The sequence below is a fragment of the Pteropus medius genome, unplaced genomic scaffold (assembly GCF_902729225.1).
Source record: "Pteropus medius unplaced genomic scaffold, Ma_sr-lr_union100, whole genome shotgun sequence".
NCBI lineage: Eukaryota > Metazoa > Chordata > Mammalia > Chiroptera > Pteropodidae > Pteropus > Pteropus medius.
The window spans coordinates 3,280,313-3,306,120 of NW_024340696.1; the positions used below are offsets into that span (position 1 = coordinate 3,280,313).

At 36.3% G+C, this 25,808-nt stretch overlaps 1 protein-coding gene across 1 annotated transcript; it reads right to left on the reverse strand.

The window, feature by feature from the left end:
* Nucleotides 1-1,208: 1,208 nt before the first annotated feature.
* CCDC179 (coiled-coil domain containing 179) lies at nt 1,209-7,890 on the reverse strand. Its single transcript, XM_039871491.1, has 4 exons — nt 7,815-7,890; nt 6,856-6,900; nt 5,377-5,481; nt 1,209-1,238 (listed from the first exon to the last, which is right to left on the reverse strand). The coding sequence occupies exons 1-4, from the start codon at nt 7,824-7,826 to the stop codon at nt 1,209-1,211; spliced, it is 192 nt and encodes a 63-aa protein (XP_039727425.1). The 5' UTR covers nt 7,827-7,890.
* Nucleotides 7,891-25,808: the final 17,918 nt, after the last annotated feature.

Below are 25,808 nucleotides of genomic sequence, written 5' to 3' on the forward strand. Positions count from 1 at the left end.
GGCAAACTGCTGTGCTGGAAACTGGAGAGACAGATGATTCTGCTGGAGCTAAAACTGGTAGGCGCACTTAAACTTTAATGGACAAATTGCTAGAGGCTCAGTATGGATTAGCTTGAAAGTTGAAAACTCTTATGAGGGGACAGTCTTATGGAGTCCCTAATACTTCTTTGAATTTTACCTCCAGAAGCCCCATAGGTCTCACTGTTGGAGATCAGAGAAAAATCTCCTTTTCCTTCCAGCAGTGCAAGGGGAACAGTAACCATTTTCAGGTACCCCAGAGCTCTCTGTTCTTCATAGGGTGTCCCTCAAGGAAAACGATTTTCTCAGAACCTAACCAGTTTGGGTTTTGCTAAATCCTAACTTCCCTAGAGGGAAGGAAATACCCAAATTCATACCCTTGTACATGGAGGAAGAAAAGTACCCAACTCTAGTTCACTGTAGCCTTCCTGTCTCACTTCAGAGTGATGGTATCACAGAAATAATTGAGAAGGTCACATACCAGAGACATTCACTAAAAGACTGAGACCTAATCATAGGTCTGTGATATACTTATCTTCCTCCTCACAACTTAGCACCACATCAGTAAGACTCCTATATAATATCAGGGGAATCCAGCCCGAAGAACTGCAAGCCTGAGACCCTATTTAAGAAAGAGTCTGTAGAGGAAGCCAAAGACAAGACGGGAGACAAAAATAAGGATACCAGAGTAAATTTTTACCTCTGACACCATAGCTACAGCAAATAGAAAACACTGCTTAAATCAAACCCAGATAAACATAAAACCTCACAGTAGAAGTTTATCTATCAGTTTCTGTTACTCAAGACATTGTGTCTGGCTCTCAACAAAAAATTACAAGACATGCTACAAAGCAAAATAAGCATCCCATCTAAAAAAAAATAAAACCCAAACCAAAACCAAAATCAAACTCTTCTGAAGAGACAAAGGAAGCATCAGATCTAGACTCAGATATGGTAGAGATTTTAGAATAATCAGACTGGGAATTTAAAATAATTATGATTAGTATTATAAGGGATCTAATGGGGGAAAAAATGAACAAGGTGCAAGAACAAGGGTAATATAAGGGGAAGTGGACACTTAAGAATCAAAAGCAAATGCTAGAAATCTAAAACATTGTAGCAAAAATTAAGAATGTCATTGATGGGCTCATCTGTAGACTGGGCATGGTGCAAAAAAGAATCAAGAGAGCTCAACAATGTGTCAGTAGAAACTGTCCAAACTAAAAAGCAAAGAGAAAAAGAGCATGAAAAAAATGGAATAGAATATCTAAGAACTTTGGGACAATTATAAACTTTTTAGGTGTAATAAATTTTATCAATAATTAATCACTTTTCAAAACAGAAAGCAGCAGGCCCAGTTGGGTTCACTGGTGAATTCTACCAAACATTTAAAAGGGAAATTTCACCAACTCAGTCTCTAGCAGAAAACAGAAACAGAGGTAAAACTTCCTAACTTATTCTATGAGGCCATCATGACTCAACGCCCAAACCAATGACCATACGAGAAAGGAAGTGACAGGCTACTATCTCTCCGAGCATAGATACAAAAATACAAAATATTAGCAAATTAAATCCAAAATGTATATAAAGACTTATATACCATTACCATGTGGGGTTTTTCCAAGGTATGCAAGGCTGTTTACTATCTGAAAATAATGTAATCCATCACATCAATAAGCTAAAGAAGAAATCGTAAAATCATATCAGCATATATAGGAAAAGCATTGAACAGATTTCAACATTCATTCATAATAAAAACTCTCAGCAAAGTGAGAGGGGAGCTGTCTCAACTCGATAGAGAATATCTACAAAATACCCACAGCTAACATCATATTCAGTGGCGAGTAACAAATGCTTTCCACTTAAGATCAGGAACAAGACAAGTATGTCCATTTTCACCACTTACTTTAATTCAGTGTCATACTGTAAATCCTAGCAAATGCAATATAAAACAAGAAAATGAAATAAAAGATGTATAGTTTGGGGGAAGAAAAAAAACTGTCATTCACAGATGACATGACTATAGAAAATCCCAATGAATAAACAACAAAAACACAAAAATTCATAGAATTATTAAATCATTAAGCAAAGTTTCAGCACATAAGTTTAATATAGGAAATTCACTTGACTTCCTATGTACCAGCAATGAACAACTTGAATTTGAAAACAGAATGCCATTAACATTAGCACACAAAAAAGAAAGCAATACTTAGGTATATATGTAACAAAATATTTACAGGATCTGAATGAGGAAAACTATAAAACTATAAAAAAATCAAAAATGATCTAAATAAATGGGAGAAAATCAATGTTCATTTACAGGAAGTCTCAATTTTGTTAAGGTGTCACTTCTTTCCATATTGATTTATAGATCCAACACCATCTTAATCAAAATTCCAGGAAGTTACTTTGTGGATTTCAACAAGCTTATTCTAAATTTCATATTGAAAGAAAACATATTCAGAATTTTCAACACGATATTGAAGGAAAAGAACAAAGTTAAGATAATGACACTACCCAACTTTTCAAGACTCATTGTAAAGCTACAATAATCAAGACAGTATGGTATTGGCAAAAGAACAGATAAATATTTTATTCAGTAGAACAAAATAGCACAGAAATAGACCACACAGATAGTCAACAGATCTTTGACAAAGGAGCAAAGGCAATGCAATAGAAAAAGAATAGTCTTTTCAACAAATGGTGCTGGAACAGCTGGAACAACATCCACATGCAAAAAAAAAAATCTAGACACTTATCTTACAGCTTTAAAATTAACTCAAAATATCACAGACCTAAATGTAAAATGAAAAACTGTAAAACTTCTAAAAGATAACATAAGAAAAAAATCTCTGTGATATTGGGTTTGGCAGTGAGTTTTTAGATACAATACCAAAAGCATGATCCATGAAAGAAATAACTGATAAATTGGACTTCATTAGAATTAAAAACTTATGCTCTGGGAAAGGCACTGTTAGATGAATGAAAAGATGAGGAACAGAGTGAGAGGAAATATTTGCAAAACACATCTTGTAAAGAACTGGTATTCAGTGTATACCAATGATGCTTAAAACTCAGCAATAAGAAAATAACTCAGCTAAAAGTGGGCAAAGGATGTGAACAGACACCTCACCAATTGTTATGAAGATGGAAGATAAGCATATGAAAAGATTGTAAATATTATATGCGAATTATATGTAAATATTATATGCAAACTAAAACAAGATACCACTACACACCTGTAAAAATGGCTAAAATTCAAATCACTGATAACATCCCATATGTTAGAATGTGGAATAACAGGAACTCTCATTCATTGCTCATTCATGGTAATGCAAAACAGTGTGGCTATTTTGTAAGTTTCTTACCATATGATCCAGCAATTGCATTTCTAGATATGTATCCAAATGAGTTGAAAACATGTCCACTCAAAAATCTGAAACATCAATGTTTATAGCAGCTTTATTCATGATTGCCAACAATTGGAAGCAACCATGATGTCTTTTAATAAGTGCATGAATAAATTGGTATATCCATACAATGGAATATTATTCAAAGATCAAAGAAAATGGGTTATCAAGCCATGAAAAGGCAAAGAAGAACCTTAAATACATATTGCTAAGTAAAAGAAGCCAATCCCAAAGAAAGGCTGCATACTGTATAATTCCAACTATGTGGCATTTTGGAAAAGGCAAAACTAAAGAGAAAGTAAAAAGATAAGTGATTGCCAGGGGCTTGAGGGGCTTGAGGGAGGAGGGAAGGGGTGAATAGGTAGAGCACAGGGGATTTGGGGTGCAGTGAAACTATTCTTTATGATACTGTAATACACAGAATTGTACAACACAAAGAGTGAATCCTAATGTAAACCATAGACTTTAGTTAATAATATATTGATACTGGTTCATCAGTTGTAACAAATGTATTACACCATTTAAGATGTCACTATTAGGAGAAACTGTTGAGGGAGAAGGTGAGGGAGTAGCTGGGAACTCTGGACTTACTGTTCAATTTTTCCATAAACCTAAACTGCTCTAAAAATATATTGATTTAAGTAAAAAGAGGACACAATTTTGGGGGTGATGGATATATTGATTATCTTGGTTGTGGTGATGGTTTCATAGGTGTACATGTGTCTAAACGTTGAAACTATACATTTAAAATATGTGCAATTTACTGTATGCAACTATATTTCAATCAAGCTGATAAAAAACACACTACACACACACACTCAGAGACATGTACTTCATTTGGAGGCTGTTTTCCTGATGAAAAGAGAACTGACTCAGCTTGTATATGCCTTTGGTCCTTAGTGCTATACCTTCTCCTCCTGGAACGTGGACACAGTGTTAACTGAGGTAAAAGCCTTTGAGACCATGAGAATAAAGGTCATGAGAAAAGTTTGAAGAATCAAAAAGGCAGAAGGAACCTGGGACTTTGGTGATTTTTGGAACCACCATATCAGCCTTATAGTGCCTAGGTCAGGAATTCTTGTTTGGAGAAAAAATATACTATTTGGTTAAGCCACTGCAGTTAGTTTCTCTTATAAGGAACTAAAGTTAGTTCCTAACTGACATAGCTATTCATTAGTTGTGTTTACAAATTATTTCAAAAAGAAAATGAACAGAAAGAAATCTTAATTACTGGAAATATAACTTTTTCCAAATCTTTCTATAATGAAATATAATTCTATTCCTAGAGATTGCCTGGATAAGGCCAGGGACCACTACTAAGTTGAAAAAGGAATGGATGAAGAAATTGGGGATTTTTACCCTGAAGAAAAGCCTGGATGTTAAGGAAGGTGATAGGTATCCTCGACTAGCTGAAGAACTTTCAAATGGAATGGCCACTGGATTTATGTCTGGCTATAGGAAATATAATACACATGCGAAAGGCTCCTGGAAGCAATATAATGTTATGTGGCGGAACTTTTAAATCCATGTCAAAAATATGCAAAGATGAAGTAAGCTGTGATTGGTGTAGAGTTTTGTGATGTGTTCAAGCCTAGGCTGAATAAATATTTGGCAGGAGATTTTGTCTTTATTTTCCAAATAATATAATCGAAAATATTCAAGTGAATAATTTTGTCAGATAATTTTGTCAGCAAATCTGGAATCCAGAACATGGTTTCAAAGATAGTACTTTTTTCATTAAACCGCATCATCCCTAGGAGATGACTACAAAGAAGATTTAAATAATAGATGAGAGCTTAATTAAAGGAGCTTTAAGGTAGCTTCCCAGAGTGCAATTACACATTTCTTAGAGGAAAGGTGAAAAAATTTAGAGTGTTACATATATTTAAAATAAGGCTATATTTTACATTTAAGGATCTGTTAATCACAGTGAAGTCTTTATACTTACTAGTAGTCCTGGTTCTGGAAGAGGAGAAGGCCTTGCAAACTGTTTATTAAGTTTCCTCTTCTGTTTCTTTAGGTTTCGCATGTTCTGAATACGTTTATCCATGGCCTTTTGGAAAATTAAAAGAAAACAAATCGTACTTTTTATAACAAAAGGTAATATGCTGATTATATTTTTGGTTTATGTCACTAAAAAATGATAAACACAATTAGTGCATAAAGTTTACATAGCTACATAGAAGTAGGAAAAAATCGTTTTCAAACATGTGGTTTGTAGATGAAGAAAACACATTAGACCATTAGTAGAGTTTTCAAATGAGACTGCTTACTCTCGATTCACACTTTACTGACTGTGTAAGGTAGATCCAAGATTCATGGATATAGATATTTATTTTTAGTTTAAAGGTAATGTTCATTAAAAACCCCCAAGGAGTTTTTTTGGGGGGCGTAATAAGGAAACAATCCATGTACATTATTTCTCTTAAATGCTTCATATCATACAAAGCTTTTTTTTTATGTCCCCATTATATGGCATATTAAGTAGCAGAGACCTAGGGGACCAAACTGGAATGCTTTGAAGATAGTGAAATAGAGTATTAGGGTGACAAGGATATGAATAATAGGAACTTTTACCCACTGCCAATGGAAATGCATTGGTACAATTAAAAAAAAAAATCAATTTGGCATTACTTAATAACATGAAAAATTAGCTTTCCCTGTAATCCAGCCATTTACTCCTGCTTAAATAATCACATGAAACTCTTGTTCATGGGCAAAAACAAAAAACAAAAATATGTACTAGAATGTTCACAGTAGCACTGTTCATTACAGGAAAATGTGTAAACTACCCACTATCCATCAACAGGAGAAGGGATTGATGAACTGAGATGTGTTCTACAAGGAAATATGAAACAGTGAAAACGAAGGAATTATAATTCTACACAACAATGTGGATGAATCTTAGGAGACCATTTTGAGAAGAATAAATTATACACCAAATTTTGTGTGATCATATGTTTATAAAGTTCAAAAGTAAGCAAATCAAACAATATACTTTGAGGCACATATGTGATAAACTATTTTTAAAAAATGAGATTGGTAAAAATAAAATCCAAGATAGTGGTTACCTCTGAGAGAGATGTAGGGAGGTAGAATAGAGAAGCAGCCCCTGGATGAGTTCAAGGACACCTAGAATATTTTCTTGAGTCGGAGGTATGTTTTATTCTGTTTTACAAATTAAATATTCTGCATATATTCTCGTATATGTATGAAATATTACATTAAAAAATGAGAGTATAAGCTATTTAGGTTATCCTAGTTAAGACTAACTCTAATGGTAGTCACGAGATCCAAGAGTCCCAAGAAAGATAACACAGAAGTGTCTAGCTAATAAACATTCTGTCATATTAGGGACTACCACATATAAAGTTACAAGATCAAGTCCCAATTTTGAAATACCCATAATTATTTATTTAAACATTACCTGCCTTTCAGTGACTTCTGAAGGATGATGCCGTCTTGGTCCTTCCTACAAAATATGTAAAATAATTTTAAAGAAAATACATAAAAATCATGAATAAACAGAAAGATGAGTTATAACAGAAAGCCTATGCTACTGTTCCTTATTTATGTAACATATATATTATCTCAACTGCAAGAGGCAGGATCAGAGGAATATTAAGGTAAAAATCAGGGTGGAGATTGGCAATGGTAGTATGAGAAAAAAGAACCACATTACAGGTGTGAAAATTAACAAAGGGGAAGCTCATTTAAAATGGAGTCGGGAGGCCAGAAAAGGGTGCCATCATGCACTACCACCTGTCGTCAATTACAGACCCTTATCAGGAAGAACTCAATTATGGACCTCAGCTGGAAGAGACATGTCTTGCAAGCTGGTACTACTCTACCACTCCAGCAGGAGAAGGAAGGTTTTCTTCCTTGCCCAGCACCTCAGCGGATGAGAAACCAGCACCAATCTGAATTTTCCTTCAAAACAATCCCTCCCAACTTACTCCTTTTTCTTTATAAAGTTCCTCGCCTTTGTGTGTTGGATTTGCCTATAGTTTTTGCTTGCCTATAGTTATAGCATGCTTGTCCAGAATTGCAATTCTCTGCTATTCCCAAATCCATTTTGCTGGTAAGATAATTGGCGATTTTATTTTTTTAGGACAATACAGGAAACGTATAGAGATTAACTCTGGAGGAAAAGTGTATACAGAAAATCCGGAGAGTCGTGTTTCTTCTGTTGGTACGTGACTTCAGTGGTGTCACACTGATCCTCGCTTAACGAACTGGTCTTTAGTCTGGCTTCTAAAACCTGGGAAAGCTGCGGTGTTTGAGAAACCCCATCAGGTGGTATAGTTTTCTGAGGCACAGGCAGGTTGGCTTTTAGTTCATGGATTCTCACTTCTCCCCCTAACTTCTAAATTGTACCATACTTACCCCTCCTATCATTTTGATCCAGTTGTTTAACCCAAAGACTCAAAAGCAGTCTCCTCCCTATCTGACTACTGAGAAGTTTATCCTCCCCACTACACCTCTCTAACCCCACCCCACCTTCTAGGGTGGCTCAATGGGTTAGTCAACAGATGATTGAATGTGTATGGCTCCTTAGTAGGCGCGAGGCCTTCCCCCGTCCTTGGTGTGCCCTGTAGCCCAGCATCTGGTCCGTTTACTTCACCAGGATTTCCCAACACCCAGCACCGCACGTGCAGTGGCCGAAAGCTCGAGCAGCTGCCACGGCCTCCAGGCTCAAGGCGTGGGCAGGGGTGGTCGAGGTGGGGTTAAGGGCGAAGGACTCACAGGGTTGACTTGGGTACTTTCGTTCCCTAAACAGTGCAGGCACATGCTTCTGAGCCGCAGAGCGCCCCTGGCGCCCACTGCCTGATCCCCACACACTGCATGCGAGCCCCACCCCGACCCATCACAATTCTCTTTATCCTTGCCCCATGGGCCCCACCCTTTCCCTGAACTATTTTCTAATCCCAGTGCAGGGATGGTGAAATCCTTAGCTGTTCAGAAAGCATCTGAGGAATTAGGGTTGCCAGGTTACCACAATTCCCTGCTCAAGGTGTAACCACATAGTATCAGTTTTCCATCTTACTAACATATCTAGCTTGGATTCCATGGTTCCTCACTTCAGAGTTCTTAATTCCAGCATCTCATTGTTCTTTCATCACAGCTTCCAGTTGGATTCATCCAACCACACGCCTTCTCCCTGAGCTGAAGGGAGAAAAACCTGAAGATTGCTGCACTACGTGTTCATGATCTGCAGCTTAAACTGTCCTCTCCAGAGTTCACCACTTCTTTTATGTTGCACTAGATCTTTCTGTTATTGTGCTTTACAGAATTCCTTTCAAACTGTCTTCCTGCTATTAAAATCTCTGAACCCACCAGCTCTCAGGCACTTTCACCGAAAGCAGGACAACTCTTGCTCTACACACTGATAACGGCTGACACATGGAGAGCTTATGCTCAGCATTGTTAGACGAATTTACATATGTTCACTCATCAACTCCTTACGACAACCCAGCAGGGTAAGTGTGTGATTATTATTATCTGGGAAACAAGGCACTGGTATGTTAAATACCTTGTTCAAGGTTACACAACTAGAGGATGAGCTGGGATTTAAATCCACAAAGTCAGCCTGCAAAGCCTGTGATCTTAATCACTGTGCTGTGCCTCCAATTGTTTTTGAAAGCCCAGACTGGAGAAAAGAAAGCCTCTTCAATAAATGGTGCTGGGAAAATTGAAAAGCCGCATGCAAAAGAATGAAAGTAGACTGCTCTCTGTTACCATACACCAAAACGAACTCAGAATGGATCAAAGACCTAAATAAAAGACCTTAAACAATAAATTGCATGGAAGAAAACCTAGGTACTAAACTCATGGATCTTGGATTTAGAAAGGATTTTATGAATTTGACCTCAAAGGCAAGGAAGTAAAAGCAAAAATAAATGAATGGGACTATATCAAACTAAAAAGCTTCTGTACAGCAAAAGAAATCATCAACAACACAAAGAGGCAACAACTGAATGAGAAGATATTGGCAAACAACACCTCAGATAAGGGGCTGATATCAAAAATATATAAAGAACTCATACAACCCAACAATAAAAAAATACCAAAACAATCCAATTAAACGAGCAAAGGGCCTGAACAGACACTTCTCCCAAGAAGACATACAAACGGCCAACAGACATATGAAAAGATACTCAACTTCACTACTTATTAGGAAAATGCAAATCAAAATCACAGTGAGATAGTATCCAATATCTGTTAGAATAGCTGTCATCAACAGGACAAGTAATAACAAGCATTGGAGAGGTTGTGGGGGAAAAGGAACCCTCATACACTGCTGGTGGGAATATAAATTGGTACAGCCACCATGGAAAACAGTATGGAGGTTCCTCAAAAAAGTTAAGAATAGAAGTATCATATGACTCAGCAATCTCTCTTCTAGGTATCTACCAAAAATTTGAAAACATCTGTAAAGATATATGTACCCCGATATCCATTGCAGCATTATTCATAGTGGCCAATGAGAATAACCAAAGTGCCCTTTGATAGATGATTGGATAAAAAAAGCTGTGGTACATACATACAATGGACCATTACTCAGCCATAAGAAAAGATGAAATACTGCCATTTGCAACAACATGGGTGGATCTCGAGATTATCATGGTAAATGAATTGTCACAGAAAAAGTTGAGAACCATATGATTTCGCTTTTATGTGGGATATAAAACTGAAAGCAATAAAGGGACGAGACAAACAAACTCGTAGACACAGAAAGCAGTTTAGTGGTTACCAGAGGGAAAGAGGGGAGACAGAAGGTAGATAAGAGTAAAGGGGGTCAAGGAAGGAAAGAAAGAAATTTAACTTCGGGTGATGAACACACAATACAATATACACATGACATGTTACTGTACACTTGAAACATTTGATTTTATTAACCAATATCACCCCAATAAATTTATTATAATAACAATAAAAGCCTAGACTGTTGCTACCCTAATTCCTTACCACCTATCACCTTGTTTGTATCCACATTATCCTTTTCCCTGTTTGAAATAAATCTCTCCGCTTTTGTTCTCAGGCCATTTCCCTCCTAGAGATCTTACTGCACAGGCTGCTCCCTCTCCCTGTTACCCTCTCTATACTGTCTCTTTCCTTTAAACATTTAAATACTATATGCTCAAATCTTCCTCTCTTCAAACTAAAAACCCAAAACCCTTTGAACAACAACTAATTATAACTATTGCCCATCCCCTTTGTCTACAGTAATATTCATAAGAGTTATCCGCAATTCCCATATCCTCTTCTTTACATCCAGCGTAATATATGGCTCACTGCAACCTGCTTCAATCCTTACTACCTTATTGATATCCGTTTCAGAATGGTCACTAATGATCTTCCTGCTGAATTCAGTGAACACTTTGTGCCACGTGACTTTTGCATAGTGTTAGAAACTGCAGAGAGATCTCTTAGAAAAGTTAGACTTAGAGAAATTACTGTTGCCCACTGAAGTTCTCAAAACCACAGACCACTCCCACATCCAGTTATGTGTCTCATTTCCTGTCTGAGCAAAATTTAATAACTTCGTTTTATATCTTAAAGTGGCTGTTTCATAATGCAAGTAAGATTAGCTTGTTAGGATGTTTCTATACTCCTGCTGGTGTTTTTATTAACTTTCTCGGTGATGAAATACACAGTGATGAAATCAGGTAAAATGGCATTGCATTTGTAAATGCAATATCTGTATCCTGTATTTGCTCTTCTTTTGCTGTTTTAAAATTCTTAATTTTTAAGCACTGGCTCTTCATTTTCATTTGACATTGGGAACTACAAATTGTGCAGGTGGTCTTGAACCTACCCTACAAAGTATGTGAGAAATTTATTTTTCTCCTATCTATCTATCTATCTGTCTATCTATCTATCTATCTATCTAATCTATCATCTATCATCTATCTACCTACCTGTCATCTATCTTTCTAATGAACACCTGACACACAATAGCATTTAATGTCATTTTTATTATTATTTCCATGTACTAAGTTTACTGCAGTTTTTCTCTTTTCTATACCTGTGCAGTTAATTTGTGAAATCTAGGCTGTAAACTTTTAAAATTTGTTAAGTTACATCCTTTTGGATTCAACTTGTCATTTCATCCTGTTCTTCCCTGTAGGACAGCATCTCCATGTCTTCTGATTAAATCAGCATGTTATGTCATCCAAATTTATGATGAAAACATTGCACATAACAGAGCTGAAAAAAATGCTTTGCAGCAAAACACACAAGGCTGCACTGCAGGTTCATCAATAATTATTTACCAGTACCTGTTAGTAGAATTGTTTATTCCATTACAAATTCACTCTAATATCAACTAGTTCTGATTATATCCATCTCATCCACAGCAATATCATGACTTTTTCATTGATATTGCTGGAATCTAGATATACTTTATGTTACTACTTCATATTGAAAATTGTTCAGTAAATTTCTCCCTTACTTGAATATTAACTTAGACAAAATTCTAGAGTTAATATTGCACAAAGAAATCAATGAAGGAGTTAAACTATGGAGAAAAAAATCCAGCATTTTTTTTGGACTGTTTTATATTTCATGGGTTAGTATGTTAGTTTTCTATTGCTGCTGTTACAAATAGCCGAAACACAATGGCTTAGAACAACAGAAGTTTATTCTTTCATAGTTCCGGAGGCCAGAAGTCTGCAATCAAGGTGTCAGCAAGACCTTGCTTTCCCTGAGGGCTCTGGGTAGAACCATTTCTTTGACTTGTCCACCTTCCCTTGGCTGCCTGCATTTATTGGCTTGAAGTCACATCATTCCAATCTCTGTTTCCATCTTCATTTGTCTTTCTCTTTTGTGTGTATCTAATCTCTCTTTTTGCCTCTTGTGATGGTATTTAGGGCCCACCCAGATAATCCAGGATAATCTCATCTCAAAATCCTTAACTTAATCATATGTGCAACAACTCTTTTTCCAAATAAGGCACCATTAATAGGTTTCACATATTAGGATGTGGACATATCTTTGAGAAGAGTTATTAACATACCACAGATAATCTTGCCTTTTAATTTTGAATTACATGTAGGAAGGACAATATACATTTTCATCTTTAGGGCTACTGCATAGCTTAACCTGGCACTGGATAGGGGTTAATTTCACCTGCTCCTCCTTTTCCCCACAAGGACCTGCTTCTTCTTTCTACCACCTGGAGCTGTAACTCCTCACCTCTGTGGTGCAGAGCTAGCTAGCATCACACTTAATGTCTCTAGGTCAGTGGTCCCCAAACTTTTTGGCACCAGGGACCAGTGCTCCTATGAGAATCTAATACCTGATGATCTGAGGTGGAGCTGAGGCCAGGATGCTAGCGCTGGGGAGAGGCTGAAAATACAGATGAAACTTCGCTCACTTGCCCACCATTCACCTCCTGCTGTGCGACCCTTTTCCTAATAGGCCACGGATTTGTACTGGTCTGATGCCTGGGGGTTAGGGACCCCTGCTTTTGGTTATTGGACCATTGCAAGGAAAGCAGTTAACCAGTCATTGCAGTTAGAATGCTGGAAGTAGCAAGTGATGTCTTTTGCCATTTAGTACCTATGAGAAATTGTCTTTGACAGTATCTTTATGGCACATATCCTGTTTGATATGACATAAGTCATATGTCATTGTATCTGGTTTCTGAATTCCTTCTGGTCTAGCAGATAAGTCAGGGCTCTGATTGAGGCTGCATACAGGAATGAGCCCACAGAGGTGCTGAGCTTTCAGCTCCAGAAAGGGCAAGGTAGAACAAACACAAGAAAAGAGATAAGGGGCCTAGACTAGAGAAGCACAGAATATCAGAGTCTGGCAGGGACCATCTCCTAAATTACCTCTGTACTAATGTGTGAGTAATGAGTGAACCAGAGGAGAGGCAGGAGGGAGATCAGACAGTTCACAAGACATGATTCTATAGGCAGGGAGGGACCATTTAAAGGGTCACTCACATCTGGAGTAGTGAGAAAGCTGTAGGTGGAATCTGGTAATTAAAAAGGGTGAGGTTAAATGCAGAGAGATAGAATTGGGGGCTGAGGTTAAAAAGGGTGAAGTAAATCAATTGGAGGACCCACAAACCAGTGATGATGGCTGCTGTTCTCACAGTTTCTCTCTTTTCTTTCCTCTATTTTCTCAGCCCTCCAACCTCAGCATTTAGGGCTTTAGGGAAATAATATGCCATGAACCCTGCTTCCACTGAGTTAAACTTTCTCCTAAGTTGTTTTGCACTTGATCTGCATTTCAGCCTCATTACCTTTGCTGGTTCTCTGTACCTGTCATGCCTGTCTCAATATAAGGTCGGGTCTTTCTTCAAAATTATTCCACAGAAAAGAGTGTCTTTATATCAGAACCCATATGAAGTCTATTTCAGAGCTCTTTCCCAATTACTGTATTTTGAAAAACAGAGTTTTTCAGAAAAATGCATAGTTTTACGAAGACCAGCTTTGGATGCTTATGGAGGTCACCTAGCCAAATCAGTAAAAATACAAAGTAAAGAAAGTAATAATCTCTTGGGGTACAACTTTATATTTGTAAGTTCTGAAAGTTTTGTAAACAGCCTTTTAAGAGTGCGTTAAAAACTAATAAGACAAATAAATGGCTATATTTTGGAGATCTTTGATATACCCCTAAAGGACAAATGAAAAGAACAATTGTTTTAATGTTACATGAAAAAGAACTTAGGGCTTTGGATAGATTTCCAGTAACATGTAATAGCTTCAAACTAGAATGTAAAATGTGCTATATTTTGAGGTACTGAGATGGGAGTGAAAATGAATGTCTTTTAAAACTGCTCAAAAAGTGGCTCTGGTGACAATTAAGACAGTGATGTTGAAAATACTTGTGAAAAGGGTGAATAAAACTGTTTAAGAACATGTGGATATGGAAATAAGCAATATTTCTAAACTAATATTTATATAATATGGTTTTAAAAATGAATGTGTAAGAAAACTAATTAAATATTATAAGTAGGCATTTGGCTATTATAGTTACATCTTTAAAAGTTTAAATTGTCAAGCTGACAAAAAAAAGTCCTAGGGATATTTGCCCTTTCTTTCTCTTTTAGTTGGAATGTTTTAACTTTTTATCAATCCTATATTACAATTCAAAATATTTCAAAAGGACTACAAATATAATTTCTTAAAGTGAAAACCTAATCTTACTATTAGATCATTGGACACACACACGCACACACACACACACACACACACACACACACACACACACATGCACACACTCTGAAATACGGTGCTGTTAAAAGATGAACTGAAGCATATTAAAATTTTTAAGAGTATATTTGAGCAAAATTCAATTGGAATTGAGCAGTGCCAAACTGGAAGTGTTAGCCCTTCTTCCTCGAACAGGAGCCTGCGGAAAAACAGAAAAAGTGCAGAAACAAAGAAAGGAATTATTTGATTGACTATAGCTTAAAGACTAGTTGGCTGCTTGTGACTGGTTGTTATTGGTGTCATGGATTCATAACATTGAGGGATTTGCAGGGTTAGATTTTGGATTGCTTACCTAGGCCACCAAGGCATTGGAGCCATATCAGTCTTGTTTAATTAATTTAACAGTGCAAAACTTTTTCTCACCCCTTAAGTCTCAGCCTTTCATTACATACAGTCAGCCTACAGGAACATGTAGGAGCCTGCTCTTCTCATTTCTCATTTATGTTATGATTTATGGAAGTCTGGGTTATAGGATCCTTGGTTCTTGCTTTATCTTGAAAGGCAGATCTTCACACATAGTAGACTGAACCTTCAGAGTTACCGAATAGAGTCAGCAACACAAAAAAGGCTTTTCATGGTAATGGTGATCCATTTCACAGCAAAACTGAATGATCCCCTTCTCATCAGGTATGACCTTCAGAGAATGATCGAAAAACCTGTTGCCTAACTTCTATCTGGAGAAATCTTTCAAAAGTGATGATACGTTCATGTTTTCTCTTAGAAATGATATGACTCTAAAGATAAACTACTGGTGGATTACTTGGCTGGAACGACAACTTGCCATTGAGAAAAACAATCCTGAATTTCAGAATCTAACATTAATTTTTAGGCACTTGTCAAAACAAAGGTGAAACGAATGACATAGTTACAACTGTTGAGTACTTAACTTTTAATCTGATACGGCATACTTTAAATAGCTCAACATCGGATGCGTTTTTATTAGATAGCGTGCATTTCTAGGAATTGCTTAGTAAACCTAACTTGATGTTAGGGTCAGTAGTGTTCAAGACTTATGGTCTGTTAGGTTAAGTCATAGCTCTTGTTACTGTCCATTTTTCTATACGTTCATACTGTTTTATGTGAATTTATAGGGAGAAAAGCAAGGCTTATTTGAAGACTTGTTATTTTTTTTTCATTCTTCAGTTTATTTAGATTATGCTTTTTGGAAAAAAAATCACAACACAATGTAGTTTAATTTTAGAAGAAAATGAACTTACAGTTGAGTTTAACTGATGGAGAGAGCTCCTCTTTAGTACTTCAAAGTCTTAAAGTTTCAAATCATGGAGAAGGTGGGATAGGAAAGGTGAGTATGCTAAAACTGTCATCTCGTGTAGAGCAGATAAGTATATTCAAATTCACAGGGATTACAAATCTTCCTTCATGTATTTTCTAGTTTCGGCTATTATACAATTTTCTACACTATGTTGCTATTTTGAGGACACAAATGAAAATATAAAATATAGAATCAGAGATTGGAAATTTATCCAAATAGCACACAGACCTACTTGTTAAGCGAAAAAATGTAATCTTATTAAGATACGCTCATCTTTACTGAAGATGTAATTCTTTTGAGACATCTGATTCCATCTTATCTTAGATCTTTATTTAATTAGTCTATGAAAACCGCATTGGGCATTTAACATCATAGGAATAAATATGAAATGTTCTTGTGATTCTTTATACAATTGTGGGAACATTAAGAATTGGATCAGTATTTCATAGAAGGCATTCTCCAAATATCAGGAACTGAAAATAGTGTGAGAAATGATCTCGCTTTATACTGATAGATAAAATGACTTCACTTTTTTACAAAAGAGAAAAAGTGTAAATGCAGTGTTATTTCATATAAAGCATTATCTTTCAAGCACCTATTATAGGACAAATATAGATGTCAGTGATCATTATATGGATACTTGAACTTAATCAACTAACTTTGTCCAAACTTTGAGCTGTAGTACTGATTAAATAATAAAACCCATGGAAAACGACCTATTTCTATCTTTATAAGTTAGAAATGACACCCCGAAGCAGATTGAATTTTATTGAGCATACGCATTTTTGAGAAGCATTATGCTAGGCACATGGATTGGTTTGTTCAACAATATGGCAGGTTTGTATACCATGACCTTGACATTTATATAGTACATTTATAACATTTCATTTGAACTCCATAAACCTTGGGAGGAAGGTGAAGTGTACATGAGTCTCTTATTTTATAATTGAATTTTAAAAAGTGAAGCTCAGAAAGCTTAGGAGAATTAATAACCAAGATCATTCCTTTCAACATTTATTAAGTCAATAAATATTTTCAGATACTGTGTTAGTATTCCTTTAGTTGTAAGAACAGAAACACAAGAAAGTAACAAACTAAAAGGGATTATTATTTTGGCTTAACATGAATGGGAAATAAATACAGGAGGAAATTTGGTTTAGTCAAATAATAATAATTTATCTCTATTATCTTGTTTCCCTCTGTAGGTAGAGATGGGTTTTTCTGTAGATAATGATGCTACAGATGGGTTTTTCTGTAGATAATGATGACCTCTAGCACCCATCTCCATCCTGCCAAGCTACATCCTTCTTTACAATTTGACCAACTACGTAAGAGAGTCCTTGCTCCCAGCTTTTGGGGAGCATTCTGATTAGCATATATTACCAGTTAAGAGGACATTTGAAATGCATAATTTAAAAGCTCAGGTTAAATCACATTAAATATGATTAGTATTAGTAAATTAATAGAACATCTATTTTCTAACTCAGAAATTTTAGCATTCTTATTTTTAGATTGAATCTAATCAATGCTTTAGAAAAAGTGTCAAATCATTATTTCTTTCTTTGGACTTTTCTCTCCAAATATCAGTAAGGGAGACTTAAATGTTATGGCTGGTTTTAGAGATGCCCACACAGAATGAAATCTAGGGCGACAAATAGCAAGTGTGGCATTCAGCCTGTGGAAAAATTAATAGAGGAAATAAAGTCATTTTCACTTAGGGCTGTAAAGTTCTGACAGGGAAACATATTACTAGAGATTAGAAAATCTTTTAATAGGCTTTTAAAATAATATTTATATACGATCCACATTTACCCAAACCCCATTAAGTAGTGATGAAAACAGGGCAGAAAAAGCAAGGGTTTCAGTGTAAAAAATACCTTGGTTCTAAATTTTGTATGTTCTATTTTGGCAGAAGCTACTTTAGATGCAGCTCAACCACATCTTTGTTTACCATGCAGTAAAATGGGGCTAGTCATGTCTATTTCATAGAGTTGTAAGACCTAAAGGAATAGTGTATTCAATTGTGTTCAAGTGTTATTTTATTTTACTCTCTAAAACAGTGGGGATCATATCTCTTATAGCTAGAGTTAATATGGGGACAGCAGAAGAGGAAATAGGGAATGAGTTACCAAAGAGATAGATATAGTTTCTTTCTCATAAGAATAAATAGAACACATAATAATTCTTTAGGTTATTAGCATATTATATATGAACAATTTGGAATAATTCTTAGAATCAGGAGGTTTAGCTACTTAGCAGTTATTAGAGTGATTAGAAGTTATCTAGAGTGATTAGAAGTTATGCCCCTGCAGTGTAATCATCTAATTTCCCAGCAAGAGCTCTTCAGGATAACGTTCGTTTTTTAGAAAAAAAAAAAAGTCCAGCAGGTGGCGCCATAATCATAATGTTTACACAGTAACAATTTGTAGTGAAGGAAGAAACAAAAATTATTATACAGCCAGAAGATGGTGCCAAGTGACCGATCTTTAAAAAACATCTCCATTTGAAATAGGCAACTTCAATTTTACTGAATTCCAGGATTTATAATCTGAGTATTATTAACATCACTTTTGAAATTCTTCATTATCTTCAAATTAAACTTCAAATTTATTACTTTCACGGTAAAAGAACTGTGAACAGATCATAAAGGCAGGAAATACTTTCCTACACTACTTTCTATCATTCGCAATCCTTGCAAAGAAAAAATACTTTGTTAAATTTTTTTATTTCATTGTTTATCTTCATATGTTTCAGGATTATACTTTTTAGAAACATAAACACTTATCATCCACCTCTAAATTCCTTGCTCTTTTCCTTCTGTTCTCTCACCAAACTTCTCTTGGGAAGAGGAAACAATGAATTAGATCTCGAAACCTACAGAACTTTCAAACATGTCCAAATTAGAAGAAAAAAAAATCAGTTGTAACATTTCTTCTATCGTACTTTGTGGACTTTTCTAAAATACTGTTTGGTTTTAATTTCTTGGTATATAATGTTGTCAATGTTCAAGTCTTTAATCACTTCAAAATAACAGGAAACAAATTAAATTGCTTCATAACTTTGTTTTAAACTTTCACATAAACAAAAACTATATTATAAAAACTGATGCTGGTTCATTTGGACACTTTCCTATTAAATATCTCTTAAATGCGTCTATTTCTTATGGGCCACCCCATCTTCTTCAGCCTCTAGGCTCAGCTGCTAGACCATTCTAGCAGCCTCCTATTAATAGACTTACATCCCTGTTTTCTCTCTGAGCGCAAAGTGATGTGTTATCAATGTAAATTGAATCATTTCACTCCCGTTCTTAAAACCTTTCAATAACTTTTCATTACTTGTAAACATCCAAATCTAAAGCATGTCCCAAAAGGTACTTTTTCAGGTCTGTCTCATAGCATTCTTCCCAGTTATTTTCTATGCCCTTGCTACATGACCTTTCTCCGATTGCTCCCTCCTCCTACAGGTCTTGTACATGAGTTTTTTTTCAGTTAGCAAAGCAATTCTTCACATCTCCACCTAGATATCTCATACATGTTCTTTGGATCAGAACTCAAATATCACCTTCTCTGGGAAGTCTGCCTGTCACTGAGGTGTAGGTCAGAGCTCTCTATTATGTGCTCCCACAGCACTGGGTAAGTCTCCTTTTTGGCACACCCCTCTGTAATTGGACATGATTTATGAGGATACATTGATCAATGTCTTTTTTGCTTTAACTCTAACATAAGCTTCATGAGGACAGAGGTGTGTTCGCTTCTCTAACTTGTATTCCTAGACAAGGAGAGTGTCATACTTGACATATGGGAAGCTCACAATAATTATTAGTAGACCGATGGAATGAATGATCAAAGAAAAAATCGGAGGCCTCTGGAAAGTGTAATTGAATTGATGCGTTCAGAATAGTTTTTGTTGGCAAGATGTTTACCCTTAAGAGAAACTTCAGGATGCAGATATTAACTGTCTTCAGGTATTAGTGAGGCTGTTTTGTAAAAGAAGAGTGAAGCTCATTTTCTGTGGCTCCAAAGGGTTGATACAAGACCAAAAGCTTACAAGAAGAATTAAATCTAAGATTTTAAAAACTGAGTACCTAAAAATAGAACAAATTTCTACAATAGGTGAGGAACTTCCTATGACAAGAGATTTTCAAGCATAAGCTAGTAGTCAGTTGGTGGAGAGCAGAAAAGAGAATTGAAGGACTAGCAGGGCAATTAGGTGGCCTTTGAAGTCCCTTTGAGCTTTGAGATTATATGGAGGTTTGATTTGTTAAAAAGGTCATCTCTGTGTTTGCCATGCTGATTGCATTCTGAGGCCAATGCTTAATGGGATGGGGGTTCCTCAGCTCGTTCTGAGATTGTTTCATTGCATTTAGGACTTTAAAGAATGTGTCATTTGTACCACTAATTTTACCTTAAATTCATATTGTTAACCTTTTCTTGGAATATACTTGAAACAAAGTACAACTAGAGCTTGTTTCAGATGTATTATTTTGTCTAATAACTGAAATTATCTATTTCTAATTACATTTTTGATCTTAACTTTTTCTGAATCATCGATAACATTTACTGATAAATTTTTGAGAATATGTTTAGATTTTGAATAAATAAAACTTGTTTAATTTGCTTTTGAGGGATGGACTAAATTCTATATTTCAAATCTTCTCAATTTCATCCATAAACATAAGTGGTTAATGAGCTCTTTGTTCCATGAATCTATTTTCAGTTTATTGCAGGAAAAAGAGTCAAGATCTTTACACTTACTGTACCAACTCCTAACTTTTATGCCTCAACCCAAATTTTATATTATATCAAACCACAAACAAAAATATTAACTTATCCTCAGGCCTCATAATATATAAATTAAATGGTTCTTAACATTTTTTGGTAGATGGAAAATGAAACCTTCGTTGGAAAAGCTTTTTTTTCAAATCAAGTTAACTCCAAGTACACTGAGGTAGACATTACCTATTGTTTTCATGAACCAAAGTGAGGAAACAATCTCAAAATGATGTGGGCCAAAATGCAGCCTTTAAAAAGAATGAGATGGTCCAATGTGTACTGACATGGAAATAGGTCCATGATATTAAGAGAAAATACTAAAGAACTAAAAGTACTTAGTGTGTTCCCTTTTTTTTCTTTTTCCTTTTTTTAAGAAATCTATGTAAATGCATCGAAGGATGTCAGAAAGAGTTTAACCAAACTGGTAGCAGTGGGTACCTCTGGACAGTGGGGTTGCATTCTGGGCGGGCTGCAAGGATGCGGTTTGGGAATTCCCTTTTTGCACATTTGATACACTTCATTGTGGGCCAGATTTTTCCTTTAAAAAATAAACCTAACAAAGAAACAGAATAATACAATCCAATCTTAACTTTCTTTTATAAGAATAAAGTGGAGGAAATTAATCATAGCCAGAGACATATCATTTTCATTTCCAGTGTGCACTGCTGAAATTCAGAGTTTTTTTTGTGGGGAGAAGAATAATAAACCATATATAGAGATCAGAATATATAAACATACACTTCCAGATCATCCTTGTTCTTGTACTTTCCTGCTCAAGGAGAAACTCTAGACTTAGCGAAAGTCTCTTCCCACCTAAAATTTTCTTTAGGACTAGAGGATTTCTTACATCTTCATTGTGTTTTTGTCCTGCTGTGTTGGATACCACAGTTTACCTACACGGACTGCTGTTGCTTTACTGGGCATAGTGGAAGAGGCAGTAATATTAGAACTCTTTGCTCTTGCACAATGTGCCATTGTTTTTCTCAGTTAGGCTTGGGTAGACAGAAGGGAGACATGCACAATGCAAATGCATACTTATAAGAATGAACAAAGAGCATTTCTGGGAATAGCAAAGAGACAGCTTAATTTAAACAAGAATTTGTGTAGGAGAAGAATGGCATGAGATTCCAAAGAAGTACTGTTGTTGTATAAGATCTATATATGTACAGTCACGACGTAATGAAATATAGATGAATCAATAGGGTTGAATGCAGAAAAGAGAAATTAAGTATTTTAAGCAGAAAGAAATTTGATACAAGGTATTAAGCATTTACATAATTGTGGGAAAACCTGAAAGAACAGGTTCTGGGCCAGACATTCTGGACTAGTTCCCAGAGTGATACAGCACTGATCCACAAGTGGAGCTCCTATTTTGGAGGCAGCCACTACTGCTTGCTGTGACAACTGCCTCCCATACTGAAGAGCAGTGGACTATGTGATCCAGGTATTAGGAAGTTAGACTAAGAAGTCACAGTTTTCATACCTACAAAAAGGGAGCACGAACACTGAAGTGCAGTTACAGGAAAGACTCACATTACTAAATTGCCAGCAGCAAGAGCCAAGAGTGGTAGGGAAATGGTCCTTTCTTCATTCTGCCTTCCAGATCTCTCAAAAATACTGGCAGTGCATAACTTGCATCCAGAGTGCTAGTTGTAAGAATATTGGAGAAGTTTAGATTAAAGCTTTCCATAGCCTCCAAATTGAAGAAGAGTGGACTGGAGGCTGAGAATTAAAGTATTCACTTCGTATAGGGAAGCTCCAAGTAGAAAAAAAAGTCACTATAGTATGTTCATCCAGATAAAATTAACTATTAACATTCTGTTACATATCTGTTAGTTTTCACTGTGTATGTCTGCCTGTCTGTCTATATATCTATCTTTCATCTATTCAGTTGGAAGTAGTTATTAGTTTTCTGCCTTGTTCAGCAGATCTTCCTCCCTTTATTCAGGTAAAAACAGTATATATTTTTTTTTTTTTTTTTTTTAGAAATCTCTGCCTCAATCCATATCCATGTTTTCTTAGCTAACCTTGTCTGCTCCAAAACCAGCACAGCAAAATCCTACTTGTAGATTATATGAACTCAGAAGTTCCTTTTTTTTCCAAATCATTATTGAGTTCAGTTTTTGTCAGTGGTATCTGAAGAGTCCTAATGTGTGTGGATGTAAGTAGGTAGGTAGATAGATAGATAGACAGATAGATGTAAATATAGATAGATATATCTATATAGAGATATTTAGTTATCTATATATTATATAGGTATTTCCTAGACTAGGAAATACTTTGTAGCCCGTGATTTTTCATGGATAGAGAGAGGAGAGGATTTATTATGAGGAATTGGCTCACATGGTGAAGAAAACAGAAGTTCTACGATCTATGGTCTGCAGGCTCTAGACCCAGAAAAGTCAGTGGTTTAATTCAGTCTAAGTCTGAAGGCCTAAGAACTAGGAGAATGATGATTTAAATCCCAGTCTAAGGGCCAGATGAGATGAGATGAGATGAGATGAGATGAGATGAGATGTCATGTCCCTTTCTGTGCCCCTCACAGGACAAGGTTTAACTCATCTTTTTTTTGTGATTCTTTCTCTTCTTCCTCATGTCTGGTATTTTTAGATGACCTGAAGTATAAGTGGTTTTATGGGGAATCCTAGTACATATGAAATAGTGTATTAAGAGATATCAAATATAAGTGCTTTAGAGTCAGACAAACTTGGGTTTGAAGACCAGCTTCATCTCTTATCAGTTATGGAAAAAACCACTTCAAGCCTCAGTTTAGTTATTTGTCAGATAAGATTTTTGTAACCATTGTAACCATTAGAGATAATGCATAAAAGTTTAACTCAAGAGGCTAACATTCAAAGGACAAATCATAGCATTGTTATTATTTGTTTTATGCTGTCTGATGAATAAAACATTAATGAAAATGTTTCCTGTACATTATTACATTCTTACTACTGCCTTTGTTGGCTATCTTTTTAAAGTAGCAATTGCTACCAGCAGCACCATACTCTTTTTTTACATAAAGATTTATAAAATGTACTTATTTGAGATGGAATAATGCTGGTGACTGAGGTTCTGGAGCAGATAATACCAAGAAAAGTAAAACTTCACGAAGAAGTTTCTATCATGTAGCGATTATTTCAGCCCAACTTATTCCATTCACACAGGCAATTGCAAAGCATGTTATATGGGCATGGGTATTGATTGAGGACTTTCTACACCGTGATAAATTCTGTTTTCAATGTCAAGCCTAAAGCCTTCTATGTTAGTAGATACCCCAGCAAGTCAGCTGCATTTTCTGTGGTGAGGCAGAATAGTTTTCAGCTGAATCCCTCTTTCTTCTTTAACATTTGTCACCATGGGCTCCTCAGGGCTGCATGGCCCAGGCCAAACAAGGTTTACGTCTGCTTTGGGCTCGTTTCTCTCCATATGCACATTCGCCCTACAACACACTGTGCTGTGCTTCAGGATCCTGCAGAAAAAGTGCTAGTGTGACTTATGTCCTTCATGAAGATGTCCTAGCCCTGCTGCTACTGTGGTCACTCCTGTCGTATATCGCAGCACAAATGTGATCAAAGGAGCAGAGATGTTGGTTGGGGTAGCTAAAGATGATTTCCCGTGGGGCAGTGACCAGAGGGGTCCTCTGACAAGCAGGAGATTCTAATTTTTGGAATGCACATAGCAGTGTGCTCAGGTGGTAATATTGAATATCCCCTTTTGTCTAAAACTCGATTGTTTCCAAATATCTGACTTTTCTCTGGTTATTTTTTTGAGAAAAAAGGTGGAAAGAACAAGGATAGCACATACAGTGCCGTACTTTTCTCCACCCCTGCCCCTTGCTAAGGTGGCAGACATTTTTGGTCGCACATCCAAACACACCTCTTACTTTCTTTCCAACAGGATTTCAAATGAGTTTGGGTGATAAGGTGCCCACCCTTGTGATATTTATTGTTCTGGGAGTTGATAGTCCATGAAATATAAGGCAAGTCTGAGGGGGAATATCCTGGGAATAATTTCCCTTCCCAGTGAAAGAGCCATGTATGCAGAAACGCATTCTGCTCATGCCTCTTTTTCCTGCTTCAAATGCTGGTGTGGCAGCAACGTCATAGCCACGGTGAAGACAGCAATGGCAGAGGGAAGAAATGGAAGGAGTCTGGATCTTCGATAACAGTGCTGGATCGCTGCTCCATTGCTAGCTTCTACCTCTAGACTTCTGATTTGGTGAGATGCTAAGTGTTGTTAAAACTGGTTTTAGTTGGAGATTTTCTTCTTTCAGGGGCAGGCCTTCTTACCGATAAACATGGCATTTTTACACCTTTTTAAATAATTATTTTTGTAATGGGCTGGAGCATCATTTTAGCAGGCCTATGCCAGGATGTAATGGGCTAGAATTAGGTCAGGAGAGATGGGCATATGAAGCATCCAGATGAGGAAAAAGTCTGCATATGTACGAGTTAATTTCCAGGAAGCTTAGAGATTCAAAGCCACAAAACACACACACACACACACACACACACACACACACACACACACACACACACACACACCTGTATTGTCCAAGTATACTGGAGGCTGAGAATGAAGGATAAAACACAAAAGATCAGAAGTCCTTAGATGGGAGAGCAGAAGCAAGACTATGGGTCAAGTGAGAAAATTAAGTGTATTTTCGTGATAAGAATAGGGTGCCTAAGGCTGGTAGTTATTGGATGCTTTCGGGCCCCCTAAGGAGTGTGTGATCTTGGCTTAAAAGCACAACTTCAGAGAGATAAATGAGTCCTTTTTCTAACATCCCAGCATCTTTTCAATTCCCCTTTCCCTAAGCTCCAAACCACAGAGGGCATCTTATATTAAGAAGAGGATTTGTAGGTATCTGAAAAGTTCTGCTATGTGATTTTCTGCAGAATAGTTCCTATTCTAAAATCACCAGCCAAAGCAACATTCTTTTCAGAAAGTGGTAAAAATATGATTAGGGAATTTTCATATACTGTGCTTCGTGTAGTCAAGTTAAGAAGCCTTTCCTAAGAGCCTTTTATGAGTTTGGCACTGGACCAATTACTATCTTTCAGGAATAACTGTGCCATATTGTACAGGAACCTTAGAGAATCTACGC

Bases quoted from the DNA above. Each gene is read 5' to 3' on its own strand.
- CCDC179 (XM_039871491.1), bottom strand. The intron at 5,482-6,855 runs GTAATGTTTAAA...ATTTTCCAAAAG, and splicing joins CAGAAGTCACTGAAAGGCAG to GCCATGGATAAACGTATTCA. The intron at 1,239-5,376 runs GTAAGTATAAAG...TTTGCTTTTTAG, and splicing joins TTCCAGAACCAGGACTACTA to TTTGGACAGTTTCTACTGAC.